At 36.5% G+C, this 17,104-nt stretch overlaps 1 protein-coding gene across 1 annotated transcript in view; it reads right to left on the bottom strand.

Moving 5' to 3' along the window:
• Positions 1 to 17,104, bottom strand: part of NECAB1 (N-terminal EF-hand calcium binding protein 1) — a 256,058-nt gene that overhangs the window by 52,404 nt on the left and 186,550 nt on the right. Inside the window, exons 7-8 of the mRNA XM_027131376.1 lie at positions 10,081 to 10,202; positions 682 to 758 (exon numbers count right to left, since the gene is read on the bottom strand). Of these exons, the coding sequence (XP_026987177.1) occupies positions 682 to 758; positions 10,081 to 10,202 (199 nt within the window). The remainder of the gene's footprint in view (positions 1 to 681; positions 759 to 10,080; positions 10,203 to 17,104) is intronic.

The raw sequence follows: 17,104 nt of genomic DNA, 5'->3' as shown, positions 1-17,104 counted from the left end.
TCTCAAGCATAAAGGTTCCTTCTTTCGTGCTTGGCATGCACAGAAAACACATATTCTTACTGATTAACAAAAGCAGCTTCTTCCATTAAAGCTGCTTAAGAGGAATATAACTATAATATCAGGACTACTTGGTGTTAATTGAATTAGTCAATAAAAATACAATAACTGGAAACATAAAATATAGTTCTGAAGAACTCTTCATCATATCTTAACTTGCTTGCTAACTTGGTAGTTTTCATGCTAAAAATCATCAGTTAAGATGCTAATTTCTAGAAGTTGAGTGTACAATATCATCTTTTAGTGTACCACACAGCCATTTCCCTGAATCACTTTGAAACATTCCCAAGACATCAACCAGGTCATTCCCAAGAGCTGCCATTTGCATCATTCAAGCACACTGCTACCTTACATGATTGATAACCTAAAAGTCAGACAATGCAGTAGATTTATTTAACTTTAAACCCTATATACTATTTTAACTATAATTAGGGATTGGCATGGGGGGAATGAGAATTAACATTATATTTGCTTTAACAAAAATCCCAAATAACTATCAAGCAGTATAATGGAGATCCTGGTTGCTATTCTATCCAGGCAGACATGAATATTGGGGGAATAAGGAATAATGAGTCATAATCTACTGAAAACTAAGAGGGAGAAGAAAGAAAAGGAAGTACTCACCTTCTTTTCCAGTCTATCAATTAATTTCTGGAGTCTGTTTATCTGGGTCATCCACTGGTTATCTTCTTCTAATAAGCCTTGAGGGGAAAACCATGAGGGCAATATATTAAACTCTAGACAGAGCAGGAATGCTTTGGTGTCTCAGAGCTTTTCTTTTACCCTGAAGGAAGAACACGGTGTCACTGGCTAATCACCACATTTAAATATATATATATATTTATATTTATATTTATGTATATAGATAGATTCACATGAGTTCTTTCTAAGTTATTGATTTCCATAGATCCATGTATCCCAGTGGGTTCATTTTTATGTCTATTTTTTTTATGTTGTTGCCTACACTGGCCTTTGATATTCAAAAGAACAGATCCTGCTGAGCCATTTTTACCACCACATAATGTAGCTGATTTTTCTTTTAGAAAAAGGAAAGCACCAAGAAACAATTCTAAACTTACTTCTGGGGCAGTGGCAGGAGCCAGGGAAATCATAGCCATGAACACAGCAAGGGATAAATTATTAATCAAAAAGAAGTAGAAGAGCAAGGTAGCTGGTATCTCCTTCCCTAGGGACTAACCTGAGTGGACACTATGTTCATGGCATAGGAGTGAAGAGTACAAACTCTGGAGCCCGCTGATTTTGGTCAAATTACTTAACATCTCTGGTCTCACTTTTCTTATTTTTAAATGGGCATAATAATATCACAAGCCTCACTGTGAGGATTGTGTATATATACACATATGCATACATACATATGTGTATATATACACACACAAACATACATGTACTATGTATGTAGTATTTTTATTTTTTTATTTTTATTTATTTATTTATTTTGCGGTATGCGGGCCTCTCACTGCTGTGGCCTCCCCGTTGCGGAGCACAGGCTCCGGACGCGCAGGCTCAGCGGCCATGGCTCATAGGCCCAGCCGCTCCGCGGCATGTGGGATCTTCCCAGACCGGGGCACGAACCCGGGTCCCCTGCATCGGCAGGCAGACTCTCAACCACTTCCACCAGGGAAGCCCCCTAGTATTTTTAATATGTCTGTGTATACACACACACATCTCTATCTAACAGCAGGATAAACATTATGTAAGTTCTGCTGCTATTATTGTTGCTGTTATATATGTTATTATGCAAAGGCAAGAAGGAGTAAGTTGTGGTGTGAGCCCCTGCACAAACATCCTGGTATCCTTGTGTATCCTTATGGCAGCTTGCTCAAAATATTTTCACAGACATTTGCTGAAGTAATAGTTTTTAATATTTCCTGATAGAAGAATGTGATTGAATTTAAGACTATAAAGCCTTGTTTTAGCTTTGAATGTTAGGAAGATAAGACCTAAATTATAAGGGGGTAGTACTTTACATTAGAATTCACTTCTCCACCTGCCGTCTTCAGTGAAGCTCCTCTCAAAGCCCACCAAATAAATTATGATGCAAAAAGAAGCAGTAGCATTGCCACAAAGAAGTGGCTACTAAAAATGAGTGCTTTTACAATAAAATATTATAAATATGTAAACAAAGTTTATGTTTATATTTTAATTTGCAAAGTAGTTAACATCTTTCCATTCTAGGTTGCTCCTAAAAGAATTTAAGGCAGCTATCACAACAAAGTCCCATAAAAGGATATTTTGGGCTTAATACTGTTTTCTAAATGAAAAATGGAAAGAACAATCTATGGTTTAATTTTCTTTAAACATCTTTATTGGAGTATAATTGCTTTTAAATGGTGTGTTAGTTTCTGCTGTATAACAAAGTGAATCAGCTATACATAAACATATATCCCATGTTTAATTTTTTATATTCCACATACAAGTGATAATATTTAGTATTTGTCTTTCTCTTTCTGACTTATTTCACTCCAGGTCCATCCATGTTGTTGCAAATGGCAATATTTCATTCTTTTTTATGGCTGAGTCATACTCCATTGTATACATACATATGTGTGTGTATGTGTGTATATATATATATATATATATATATATATATATATATCACTTCTTCTTTATCCATTCATCTGTTGATGGACACTTAGTTTGCTTCCATATCTTGGCTATTGTAAATAATGCTTCTACGAATGCTTCTAATAATGCTTCTATGAATGCTTCTATGAATATTGAATTATGGTTTTCTCAGGGTATATGCCCAGTAGTGGGATTGCTGGGTCGTATGGTAGTTCTATTTTTAGTTTGTTAAAGAACCTCCATACTGTTTTCCATAGTGGCTTTATCAATTTACATTCCCACCAACAGTACAAGAAGGTTCCCTCTTCTCCACACCCTCTCCAGCATTGATTGTTTGTAGATTTTTGATGATGGACATTCTGACTGGTGTGAGGTGATACCCCATTGTGGTTTTTATTTGCATTTATCCAATGATTAGTGATGTTGAGCATCCTTTCATGTGTTTGTTGGCAATCTGTATATCTTTTTTGGAGAAATGTCTATCCATCTGTTTGTCTCATCTTCAATTACTTTCGTCAGTTTTTGAAGTACAGGTCTTGTACCTCCTTAGTTAGATTTATTCCTAGGCATTTTACTCTTTTTGATGGAACCATAAAGGGAATTGTTTTCATAATTTATATTCTGATACTATGTTTTTAGTGTATAGCAATGCAACAGATTTCTGTATATTCGTTTTGTAACCTGAAACCTTACCAAATTCATTGTTGAGTTCTGGTAGCTTTTTGGTGGTGTCTTTAGGATTTCTTATGTATAGTGTCATATCATCTTCAAATATTGACAGTTTTACTTCTTCCTTTTCAGTATGCATTCCTTTTATTTCTTTTTTTAGTCTGATTTCTGTGACTAGGACTTCCAATACTACGTTAAACAGAAGTCGTGAGAGTGGGCATCCTTGTCTTGCTCCTGATCTTAGAGGAAATGCTTTCAGCTTCTCCCCATTGAGTATGATGTAGGTTGTAATATATGGCCTTTGTTTTGAGTATGATGTGGGTTGTCATATACGGCCTTTGTTTTGTTGAGAAATGTTCCCTCTATATCCACTTTCTGGAGAGTTTTTATCATAAATGGATGTTGAATTTTGTCAAAAACTTTTCTGCAGTTATTGAGATGATTATATGAATTTTATTCTTTAGTTTCTTAATATAATGTATGACATAGATTGTTTTGCAGATATTGAAGCATCCTTGCATCCTTGAGATAAATATATTACTTGATCATGGCTCATGATTCCTTTCATGTATTGCTCAATTTGTTTGCTAACATTTTATTGAGGATTTTTACATTTATGTTCATATTGGCCTGAAGTTTTCTTTTTGTGTGTGATATCTTTTCAGGTTTTGGTATCAGGGTGATGCTGGCCTCACAGAATGAGTTTGAAAGTGTCCCTTCCTCTGCAATTTTTTGGAATATCTTGAGAAGAATAGGTGGTAACTCTTTTCTAAATATTTGGTAGAATTCATCTGTGAGGATAACTGCTCCTGGACTTTTGTTTCTTGGGGGCAGTTTTATTACTGTCTCAATTTCATTCCTGGTATTTGGTCTGTTCATATTTTCTGTTTCTTCTGAATATGTTCATTTCTTCTACATTGTCCATTTTATTGGCATATAATTGTTCATGGTAACCTCTTATGATCCTTTGTATTTCTCTGGTGTTGGTTATAACTTCTGTTTTATTTCTGATTTTAATGATTTGGGTCCTCTCTCTTTTCCTTGATGAGTCTTGATAAAGGTTTATCAATTTTGTTTATCTTTTCAAAGAACCTGCTCTTGCTTTCATTGGTCTTTTGTTTTTGGTGTTTTGTTTTTTTTTTTTACTGTTTTTAAGTCTCAGTTTTATTTATTTCCTCTCTGATCTTTATGATTTCTTTCCTTCTAATAAATTCAGGTTTTGTCTTTTCTTCCTTTCCTAGTCCTTTAGGTGTAAGGTAAGGTTATTTATGTGAGATTTTTCTTGTTCCCTCAGGTAAGCTTGTATTGCTATAAACTTCCTCTTAGAACTGCTGCTGCTGCATCCCATAGATTTTTGATCATTGTGTTTCCATTTTAATTTGTCTCCATTTATTTTTTGATTTCTTCTTTGATTTTTCCAGCAACCCATTGTTTTTTTATAGGCATATTCTTTAGCCTCTATGTGTTTGTGTTTATTTGCACTTTTTTTTCTTGATTTCTAGTCTCATAGCATTGTGGTTGAAAAGTTGCTTAATATTATTTCAGTCTTCCTAAATTTACTGAGACTTATTTTGTGGCCTAGCATGTGATCTATCCTGGAGAATGTTCCATGTGCCCTTGAAAAGAATGTGTAATCTGCTGCTTTTGGATGGAATGTCCCATATATACATCTGTTAAATCCATCTTGTCTAAGGTGTTGTTTAAGGTCAGTGTTTCCTTATTGATTTTCTGTTTGGATAATCTGTCCATTGATGTAAATAGGGTGTTTAAGTCATCCCTTAGTATTATTGTGTTATCATCAATTTCTCCCTTTATGTCTGTTAATATTTGCTTTACATATTTAGGTGTCCTACGTTGGGTTTATATATATTTACTTTTGTTATATCTTCTTCTGGGATTGATCCCTTGATCATTATGTAATGTCCTTTTTCTCTTTTTACAGTCTTTGTTTTGAAGCATACTTTGTCTAATATAAGTATTGCTACCCTAGGTTTTTTTGCATTTTCTTTTGCATGGAATATCTTTTTTCCATCCCCTCATTTTCAGTCTGTCTGTGTCTTTAGATCTAAAGTGAGTCTCTTATAGGCAGCATACCTATGGATCTTGTTTTGGTTTCCAAGCAGCCATTCTATGCCTTTTGATTGGAGCACTTAGTTATTGACATTTAAAGAGATTATCAATCGGTGTGTACTTATTGCCATTTTGTCAATTGTTTTGGGATTTTTAAAGTTCTTTTTTGTTCCTTACTTCTTTTTTTTGCTCCCTTCCCTTATGATTTGATGACTTCCCTTGTGATTTGATCTTTAATGTTATGTTTGTATTCCTTTCTCTTTTGTTGTGTGTACATCTATTATAGATTTTTGGCTTGTGGTTACCATGAGTTTTATATATATATATATATATATATGACTATTTAAAGTCACCTATATATATATATATAAATATATCAGTGTATATATATATATATATATATATATATCCGTGACTTTAAATAGTCATATATATATATATATATATATCCGTGACTATTAAAAGTTGTTAATCTTTTAAGTTCAAACCCATTTTAACAACTCTGCATTTTTACTCCCATGCCCGCATTTAATGTTTTTGACATCATATTTTACATTTTTGTATTTTATATCCCCTAACTATTGTGGATATAGATGATTTTACTACTTTTATCCATTAACCTTCCTACTAGCTTTATATGTGGTTGATTTATTATCTTACTACATATTTCCCTTTACTAATGAGATTTCTCCTTTCATAATTTTCATATTTCTAGTTGTGGCTTTTTCTTTTCTGCTTAGAAAAGTCCCTTTAACATTTCTTGTGAAGCTGGCTTGGTGGTGATGCTGTCTTTTAGCTTTTTCTTGTTGTAAAACTTTTGATCTCTTCTTCAAATCTGAATGAAAGCTTTGCTGTATAGAGTATTCTTGTTTACAGGTTTTCCCCTTTCATCACTTTAAATGTATCATGTCACTTTTCCTGGCCAGAAGAGTTTCTGCTGATAAGTAAGCTGATAGCCTATGGGAGTTCCCTTATATGTAATTTGTTGCTTTTCCCTTACTGCTTTTAATATTGTCTCTTCATCTTTAATTTTTGCCATTTTATTATAATGCTTCTCAGTGTGTCACTTTGGGTTGAACCTGTTTGGAACTTTCAGTCATTCCTGGACCTGAATTACTGTTTCCTTTCCCAAATTAGGGAAGGTGTCAGTACTGTGTTCAACTATGTTCTCTGCCTGTTTCTCTTTCTCTCTCTCTATTGTCTTCTGGGACCCCTATAATGCAAATATTAGTACACTTGATGTAGTCCCAGCGGTCTCATAAATAGTTCTATTTCTTTTCTCTTTCTCTCTCTCTATTGTCTTCTGGGACCCCTATAATTCAAATATTAGTACACTTGATGTAGTCCCAGTGGTCTCATAAATAGTTCTATTTCTTTTTTTTTCCTTTCTTCCATTCAGCTTGAGTGATTTCACTACTCTGTCTTCCAGCTTGCTGATTTGTTCCTCTGTAGTATCCAATTTATTGTTGATTCCTTCTAGTGCATTTTTAATTCCTTCTAGTGCATTTTTAATTTCAGTTTTGTATACTTCATCTCTGTTTGGTTCTTCTTTACATTTTCTATCTCTTTGTAAAAACTTCTGACATTTCTATCTCTTCGTAAAAACTTCTGACTTCTGACATTTCCCTCTGTTTTGTTTATCCAAACTCTTCTCTCAGGTTCTTTGAACATCTCTATGATAATTAACTTGAACTCTTTATCAGATACATCACTAACCTCCACTTCACTTAGTTCTTCTTCTGGAGTTTTATCTTGGTCCTTCATTTGGGACTAATTCCTCTATCACCTCATTTTGCCCAATTTGCTGTTTTTATTTCTAAGTATTTGGGAGGTTTGTTACATTTCTTGACTTTGAAGAGGTGTCCTTTTGTAGGAGATGTCCTATGTGTACCTGTGGTGCACTCCTCTATGGTCACCAGAGCTACATGCTTTAGGAGTGCCCCCTTTTTGTGTTGTGCGGGTCCTTCCATTTTGGCTGACTGACTACTGTGGCTGATCTAGTTGGTGTGGCTAGCCCCTGTCTGGTTGATTGCCAGGCCTTGCCTTGGGCAGAGGATGCCAACTACTTGTGGGCAAGGGCTGGTCATGACATGGCTGACCACAGTGTCCTGGGATTCCTGGGGCTAGTGCTGGACCAGTGGCAGGTGGATCTTGGTGCTGAGGTGGGTGGCTGTAGGGCCACAGGTGCCAGATCTAGTCTTGCCCTACTCGTGTATGAGGCAAGTTCCAGACATGGCTTGCTGCAGGGTCCAGGATGTCCCAAAGCTGGTGTCAGCCTGCTCATGAGTGAGGCTGGATCCCAGGGCAGCTGGCTGAGGGGTTCAAGGTGTCTCAGAGCTGGTGTCTCAGAGCTGAGGCCTAAAGGGTTGGAGTCAGCTTACTAGTGGGCTGCAATGAGGCCTTGAGCATACCAATCCTAATTCCAGCTCACTGGTGGGCAGACTCGGGTTCCAGGGTCTCTGAATTCTGGGTCCTGAGGGTACCAGAGTTGATGTGTAGGCTTGTTGGTGGGTGGGTCTAAGTCCCAGGGGATCCTGGGGCTGGTGCCTGCTCAATGGTGGGTGAGGCTAGTCCTAGGGCTAGTGCCAGCCCATTGGTCAGTAGAACTATGTCTCAGGGTCTCTGGCTGCAGACCCCTGGTGGGGGGGTTTTCCCAGATTTGGTGTCAACCCACTGTGGATGAGGTTGGGTCCCAATGGCAGACTGTGGGGCCCTGTGATTTCTTGAGGCTAGTGCCAGTGCTTTGGTGGGTGAGGCCAGGTCCTGAGCCCTCTGGTGAGTAGGATTGGGTCCTGGAGCCACTGTAGACTCAGGGATTCTTAAGTCAACCAGCTTGCTGGTGGGTGAGCCTGTGTCCCCACCTGACTAGCTGCTTGTCTTGAGGCATCTTAATTCTAGTGCTCACAAGCTGGTGGGCAGGGACAGGTCTCAGCACTAATTAGCTAGAAGAAGGATTCCAAAGTGGTGCCTGCCATCATTAGTGTCCTTGTGGTAGAATGAGCTCCCCAAAATAGCTGCCACCAGTGTCTGTGTCCCCAGGATGAGTTACAGTTGCTTCCTGCCTCTCCAGGAAGCTCTCCAAGATCAGCAGGTAGGTCTGACTCATTCTCTTTTCAAGTCACTACTTCTTACCTGTATCCCAGAGCATGTGAGAATTTTTGTGCACATTTTAAGAGTGGAGTCTCTATATCCTACAGCCTTCTGGCTCTCCCCAAGGTGAACCCTCCTGGCCTTCAAAGTCAAATGTCTGGGGGTTTGATTTCCTGGTGCAGAACCCCAAGCTGTAGACCCTGATGTGGGGCTTGAACCCCTTGCTCACTTGTGGAGAAGCTCTGTGATTGTAATTATCATTTCATTTGTGGGTCACCCTCTTAGGTATATGGATCTTGACCATACCACTTCTCTGCCCCTCCTACCCATCTTGTTGTGATTCCTTTTAATGTATCTAGTTGTGGAATATCTTTTCTGCTAGTCTTCTTGTCTTTCTCATCAATAGTTGCTCTGTAAATAGTTGTAATTCTGATGTGACCATGGGAGAAGGTGAGCTCAGTGTCTTCCTACTCCACCATCGTGGCCACTACTACAGTGGTTCTAAATGAGCTTCATGATTTTTCCTGTACTTTTGATACTGACCAGGAGAAGATATTGCCCCAAGTAGTCCCTGATCCTAAGAAGCTACATGAGGAGTAGAGCTGAATCCAACCTACAAGCTGGAGCCACATCCAGCTGAGATCACTCAAATCACAGTCAAACATAGACCCATGAGAGAAAAGAACCAAATATTTCCAGTTGTAATCACTGAGATTTTGAGGTTGTTTCACTGTAAAAAATGACTAATGATCCTTTACCCCTAGACAAATAGCTTTACTTTCTGGGGAGATGGAGATACTAACATCTATCTTATAAGGTGTTAGGATAAAATAAGACAGTGTTCAAGAAAGCACTTTGAAATCTTTCAAGTACAATCTGTGTAAATACAGACTATATCTATACATTGATTTTCTGAAATGGTAGATATTTAAATATTCATTTATGTTAAAATGACATGTTCAAGTGATATGTGCAGGTACATACAGATACATATATACATACATATGCATATATATTCATACTTTATAAAAATTACTCTACTTAACAACATAAATTTTCATATTTCAAAGTATTTTAAAGTAATTAATATAAATTACATGGTTAAAATATGATGACCTAATGAATATTATTGAGGTCTCAATCATATACTACATTATGCACTTCAAAAGCCACTATAATTTTAGTCCTGTTATGAAAGGAAACAATAACCTTTTTCTAAAATGAATTTAGAGTATGCTTAACTAGGCTTGGGGATCTGGGATTAGGGTGCAGACTAAAGGGCACCTCCTTTGCTTGGAGATGATGATGATTTCTATAGGTCTTAAGTCTTTCACATATTAGGTGATTGAGTCACTTTCTTCCCTACCCAACATGTCTCTGTGTACTGCCCAAGTACAACTGCTAGGATTCTGACAGAACTGATGATTAGGATCACCACCCTAGTTCTTAATATCTTAGACCTTTACCACTTTGGTTTCAGACAAACTTGTTCGGTGTAAGAAAAGCATTCCATTATTATTGTTTTAGCTGCCTTTTGGTCCTTTTTAAATAAGTCAATATGAAGATACAATTGAGTCAACTTCAAGAAAAATGACAAAGTTTCATTACCTGCACCATAGACATTAAACTGAGGGCTGTTGGGGGAGAAGATTTTGTGTCTCTGGACTCGACGACTTGATCGTTTTCCAGGCCATTGAATCGACAGGACTTCTGGTTTGGTTGGCCCTTGTCTTGAACAACAAAGACAATATTTAACCTCAGTGTCAGGGCTTCAGTCTTTTACCTCAAGGAACACATCTTCAAAGATCAGACACAAATATTTTCTAGTGTAGTGAAATGAAAATTTATGAGAACTATGGCTTGGCAACATGGTCTAGAGATACCTGGTAATGTGGCATTATAAGTGAAACTAAGGAAAAGAGGGGGGAACATGGCAGAGTAGAAGGACCTTGAGCTCACCTCCTCTCACTAAACTCAATATTTTGTAATAACCTATAAAGGAAAAGAATCTGAGAAAGAAAAAAATATATATATATATAACCGAATCATTTTGCTGTACACCTGAAACCAACACAACATTGTAAATCAACTATACTTCAATAAATTATTTTTAAAGTTATTAAGCAGAAAAAAAAAGAAAATACATTGGGCTTTTTTTATTCTTGTAATTTAAAAGTTTGAGTAAAAAATCATACCTTGATTTGTAATTTAAGAAAAACTAGTTTCTTTTATTGCCCAAATTATCAATGGAAAGAATGCTTATTTGTACACTTCCATAGTATTTTGTTTAGTTTGAGAACACCTATGGAGTTTGTTTTTCCTTTTATTCAGTTTTTAACTTAACTGTTTAAATCAAAGCTAAATATCCATATAGTTAAAAAGTCAAATAATTCTATAAACTTTTTTCTACAAACAGGTTCTCCCCTTCACCATATTGTGCCCTCATTCTCCTTATACAAAGGCAACACTTTTCAACAAGTGTTTATTTGTGTTTATCTATATATAACAATACTATCTCTTGGGGAGGTGTGACCAAGATGGTAAAGTAGGGAGACTCTGAGCTCACCTCCTCCCATGGGCACAACAAACTTACAACAATTTACAGAGCCACTATTGACAGCAACAATCTGAAGACTAAAAGAAAAGATTTTCCACCACTAAAGGAACCACGATGAGATGAGTGGGACAAATGGAGATGCAGTATAGTCAAGATCCACACCCCTAGGTAGGCAACCCACAAAGAGAAAGAAAACCACAATTGCAGAGGTTCTTGCCAAGAAGAAAGGGGTCCAACTACCACATTGAGCTCCCAAGCCTGGGGTTCTTTACTGGAAAGATGAGCCCCCAGAACATCTGGCTTTGAAAGCCAGTGGTGCTTGCATACAGGAGACCTGGAGGGCTGTAGGCAACAGAGACTCCATTCTTAAAGGGTACAAACAAAATCTCACACAATCTGAGATCCACAGTGAAAGAGTAATTTAAAAGAATCCTGGGTCATACCCAAGCTCTCCAGCTGATCTTGGAGAGCTTCCCAGAGAGGCAGGAGGTAACTGCAACTCTCCCTAGGGATACAGAGAGTGGTAGCAACCTTTTTTAGGAACCTGCTCTACCACAAGGACACTGGTGCTGGCAAGCACCATTTTGGAATCCTCCCTCTCGCATATTAGTGCTGGGGGTTTACCTGTACTTTAGCAAATTGGCATCCATCCTGGGAACCACAAACCCAGCAGCCAGCCACAAGAGACCCAGCTCTTCCCACCATCTGCCCCAGGACCTGGTCTGTCCCAGTCCCAGGTACCTTGGACCACACAGCTATCTGCCCTGAAACCCAATGCTGCCCAACAGTGGACTGGCACCAGCCCTGGGACTCCCCAGACCATGCAGCTAGCCACACTGGGACCTGGCCCTGCCCATCAGCTACTACAAAGCTGGGCCTAGTAGCCAACTGGGCCAGAGAAAAGCCCCACCTGCCAGTACACCCATAGTAATTGGTCCCACTATAACAGAAGGGCCCATGCAGCCCACATAGTGGGTATGCCTAGAGTATATAGCTCTGGTGAACAGAGGCAAGTGTTTTGCCAGGCCCAATATGATGTCTTCTATAGAAGTCCACTTCCTCAAGATCAGGAAACATAACTGACCTACCTAATACATAGAAATAAAACAAAGAATTTGGCAAAATGAGGTGACAGAGGAATATATTCCAAACGAAGGAACAAGATAAGACACCAGAAGAAGAACTAAGCAAAGTGGAGATAAGCAAACTACCCAATAAAGAGTTCAAGCTAATAATCATAAAGAGGTTCAACAAACTCAGGAGAAGAATGGATGCACACAGTGAGGAATTTCAGTTAGATAAAAAAACTAAACACAGCTGAAGAATACAATAACTTAAATAGAAATACACGGAGGGAATCAAGAGTAGAGTAGATGATACAGGAGGAAATGGATAAGTGCCTGGAAGACAGAGTAGTGGAAATCACCAAGGCTGAACAGAAAAAAGGAAAAATAATTTTAGAAAATGAAAATAGTTTAAGAGAACTCTGGGACACCATCAAGGTAACTAACATTACCATTACAGAGGGCCCAGAAGGAAAAGAGAAACAGAGGAAGAAAACTTACTTGAAGAAATAAAGGCTAAAAACTTCCATAATCTGAGAAAAAACAACAGACATCCAAGTCTAGTAAGAATAGAGGATCCCAAACAAAATGAGCTCAAAGAGATCCACACCAAGACAAACTGTAATTTAAATGGCAAAAGATTATAGATAAAAAGAGAATCTTAAAAGCAGCCAGAGAAAAGCAACTAGTTATGCACAAGGGAACTCCCATAAGACTATCAGCTGACTTTTCAGCAGAAACTTTTCAGGCCACAAGCAAGTGGTAAGATACATTTAAAGTGATGAAAGAAAAAACTTACAATCAAGAAGACTCTACCCGGCAATGCTATTATTCATATTTGAAGGAGAGATAAAGAGTTTTACAGACAAGCAAAACCTAAGAGTTCAGCATCACTAATCTAGCTTTACAACAAATGTTAAAGGGACTTTTCTAAGTGAAAAAGGAAAGACCACAACTAGAAATATGAAAATTATGAAAAGAAAATCTCATTGGTAAAGGAAAATATGCAGTAAAGGTGGTAGATCAACCACTTATACAGCTAGTAATAAGGTTATAGGACAAAAGTAGTAAAATCATTTATAACCACAATAAGTAGTTAAGAGATTTACAAAAGAAAAGGATATAAAATATGAAGTCAAAAACATTAAATGTGGCAGGGGGAGTAAAAATGCGTTGTTGTTAGAATGTGTTTCAACTTAAGAGATCAGCACGTTTAAATAATCACAGATATATATATAGGTTATTATATATAAATGCCATGGGAACTGCAAACCAAAAATCTATAAAGAGATATACACACACAAAAAAGAAAGGAATCCAAACATAGCATTAAAATATTCATCAAATCAAAAGGGAAAATAGCGAAAGAGCTAAGTTACTAAAAAGAACTATACAAAACCCCCAAACAATTGACAAAATGGCAATAAGTACATATCTATCAATAATTACTTTAAATGTAAATGAACTAAATCCTCTAATGAAAACACAGAGAGTGGCCTAATAGATTTAAAAAAAAAAAAACAAGACCTGTATATGCTGTTTACAAGAGACACACTTCATATCTAAAGATACAGTTGCTGAAAGTGAAGGGATGGAAAAAGTATTCCATGCAAATGGAAATGAAAAGATAGTTGGGTTAGCAGTACTTACATCAGACAAAATAGACTTTAAACAAAGATTGTAAAAAAGGGACAAAGAAGAACATTACATAATGATAAAAATCAATTAAATAAAAAGATATAGCAAATGTAAATGTATACACACCCAACATAGGAGCAATTAAATACATACAGCAAATATTAACAAACATAAAGGGAGAAATTGACAGTAATACAATAATACTAGGGAACTTGTAAGAGCTGGTTCTTTGAAAAGATAAACAAAATTGATAAACCTTAATCCAGACTCATCAAGAAAAAAAGGAGGGCCCAAATCAATAAAACCAATAAAATCAGAAGAAAAAAAAAAGGGGGGAAGATACCACTAACATCACTGAAATACAAAGGACCATTAAGAGATTACTAGAACAAATACTTGCCAACAAATTGGGAAACCTAAAAGAAATGGACAAATTCCTAGAAACATACAATCTCCCAAGTATGAATCAGGAAAAAATAGAAAATATAAACAGACAAATTACCAGTAATAAAATTAAATCAGCAATCAAAAAAACTAAAAACCTCCCAAATAACAAAAGTCTAGGACCACATGGCTTCACAGGTGAATTCTAGCAAACACTTAAAGAAGAATCAACACCAATCCTTCTCAAACTATTCTAAAGATTGCAGAGGAAGTTAAGCTTCTGAACTCATTCTATGAAGCCAGCATCACCATGATACCAAAACCAGCCAAAGACACCTTGAAAAAAGAAAATTACAGGCCAATATCACTGATGAACATAGATGCAAAAATCCTTCACAATGTATTAGCAAACTAAATTCAACAAAAGACTCATACACCATGATCAAGTGGTATTTATCCCAGGTATGTAAGGATGATTCAATATCAAAACAATCTATGTGATACACTACATTAAGAAATTGAAGAATAAAATTCATATAATCATCTCATAGATGCAGAAAAGTCTTTTAACAAAATTCAACAACGATTTATGATAAAAACTCTCCAGAAAGTGGATATAAAGGGAATATTCCTCAACAAAGTAAGGCCATATATGACAACCCACAGCTAACATCATACTTAATGGTGAAAAGCTGAGAGTATTTCCTCTAAGATCAAGAGCAAGATAAGGATGCCCACTCACAACTTCTATTCAATATAGTATTGGAAATCGTAGCCAAAGCAATCAGACAAAAAGAGAATCCAAATTGTAAAGAAAAAAGGAAAACTTTCACTGAAGATGACATGATACTATATATAGAAAATCCTAAAGATGCCACCAGAAAACCTACTAGAACTAATAAATGAACTTAGTAAATTTGCAGGATAAAAAAAATACTATACAGAAATCTATACACTAACAATGTTTCTATATACTAACAACAAACTATCAGAAAGTGAAATTTAGAAAACAAGCCCATTTATTACAATTGTATCAAAAAGATTAAAATTTCTAGGAATATATCTAACCAAAGAGGTAAAAGTACTACAGTCAGAAAAATGTACGATATTGATGAACTGAAGATAACACAAATGAAAAGATATACTGTGCTCAATGATTGGAAGAATTAATATTGTTACAATGACCATACTACCCAAGGAAATATAAAGACTCAGTGCAATCTCTATCAAAATAAAAATGGTATTTTTCTCAGAGCTAAAATAAATAATTCTAAAATTTGTATTTAAACACAAAAGACCCTGAATAACCTAAACGATCTTGAGAAAGAAGAACAAAGTTGGAGGTGTCATGCTCTCTGAATTCAAAATGTACTACAAAGCTATGGTAATCAAAACAATATTGTACTGGCACAAAAACAGACAGCTAGATCATGGAGCAGAATAGAGAGGTAGAAATAAACTCACCCTTACATGATTAATTAACCTAGGATAAAGGAGACAAGAATATACAATGGCAGAAAAGACAGCTTCTTCAATAAATGTTGGGAAAACAGCTACATGCAAAAGAATCAAACTGGACTACTTTATAACACCATATACCAAAAAGAAAAATAAAGAAAAATCAAAATTGTTTAAGGACTTAAATGCAAGACCCAAAACTATAAAACTCCTAGAAGAAAACATAGGCAGTAAGTTCTTTGACATCATTCTTAGCAATATTTTTCATACCTGTATCCTCAGCAAGAGAAACAAAATGAAAAATAAATGAATGGGACTGCATCAAACTAAATAACTTGTGCAGTGAAGGGAACTATCAACAAAATGAAAATGCAGCCTACTGAATGGGAGAAGATATTTGAAAATGATATAACTAATAAGGGGTTAATATCCAAAATACACAACTAACTCGTACAACTCCTCAACATCAGAAAAACAAACAAGTCAATAAAAATGCGTGGAGGACCTGAACAGACATTTTTTGAAAGAAGACATAGCAATGGCCAGCAGACATATGAAAAGATGCTCAACATCACTAATCATCAGGGAAATGAAAATCAAAATCACAATGAGATATCACCTCCCACCCTTCAAAATGGCTGTTATCAAAAGGGCAACAATAAACAACTGTTAGTAATGTTGTAGAGAAAAGGGGGGCCTCGTGCACTGCTGGTGGGAATGCAAATTGGTACAGACACTATGGAACATATTATAGATGCTCCTCAAAAAATTAAAAATAGAACTACATATGATCTATCAATTCCACATCTGAATGTTTTTCCAAAGGAAAAAAAACTATAATTTGAAAAGTTGAAAAGAGGTACTTCCCTGGTGGCACAGTGGTTAAGAATCTGCCTGCCAATGCAGGGGACGTGGGTTTGAGCCCTGGTCCGGGAAGATCCCACAAGCCATGGAGCAACTAAGCCCATGAACCACAACTACTGAGCCTGCTCTCCAGAGCCTGTGAGCCATAACTACTGAGCCCATGAGCCACAACTACTGAAACCTGCATGCCTGGATCCCATGCTCTACAACAAGAGAAGCCCCTGCAATGAGAAGCCCGTGCACAACAATGAAGAGTAGCCCCCGCTCACCTCAGTGAAGACACAACACAGCCAAAAATAAAATATAAATAAATTAATTAACTTTAAAAAATGTTGACAAGATATACACACCCCTGTGTTCATTGCAGTATTTTTTTTTTACAATAGCCATGATATGGAAGCAACCTAAGTGTCCATCAGTAGATGAATGGATATGTGTGTGTGTGTGTGTGTCTGTGTGTGTCTATTTACATATATGACATATGTATATATATACATACATATGTATATATATTTGTGTTTATATATATATATATATTCACACACACACACACACAATGGAATATTCCTCAGTCATCAAAAAAGAATTATGCTAAGTGAAGTATGTCAGAGAAAGATAGACCATATGATTTCACTTATATATGCAATCTCAAAAACAAAATGAACAA

Source organism: Aethalodelphis obliquidens, unplaced genomic scaffold (assembly GCF_003676395.1).
Source record: "Aethalodelphis obliquidens isolate GAN/ISIS:26980383/991018 unplaced genomic scaffold, ASM367639v1 scaffold39, whole genome shotgun sequence".
Classification (NCBI taxonomy): domain Eukaryota; kingdom Metazoa; phylum Chordata; class Mammalia; order Artiodactyla; family Delphinidae; genus Aethalodelphis; species Aethalodelphis obliquidens.
Note: the sequence above shows the minus strand (reverse complement) of the source record. Positions and strands in the feature narration are given on the sequence as shown.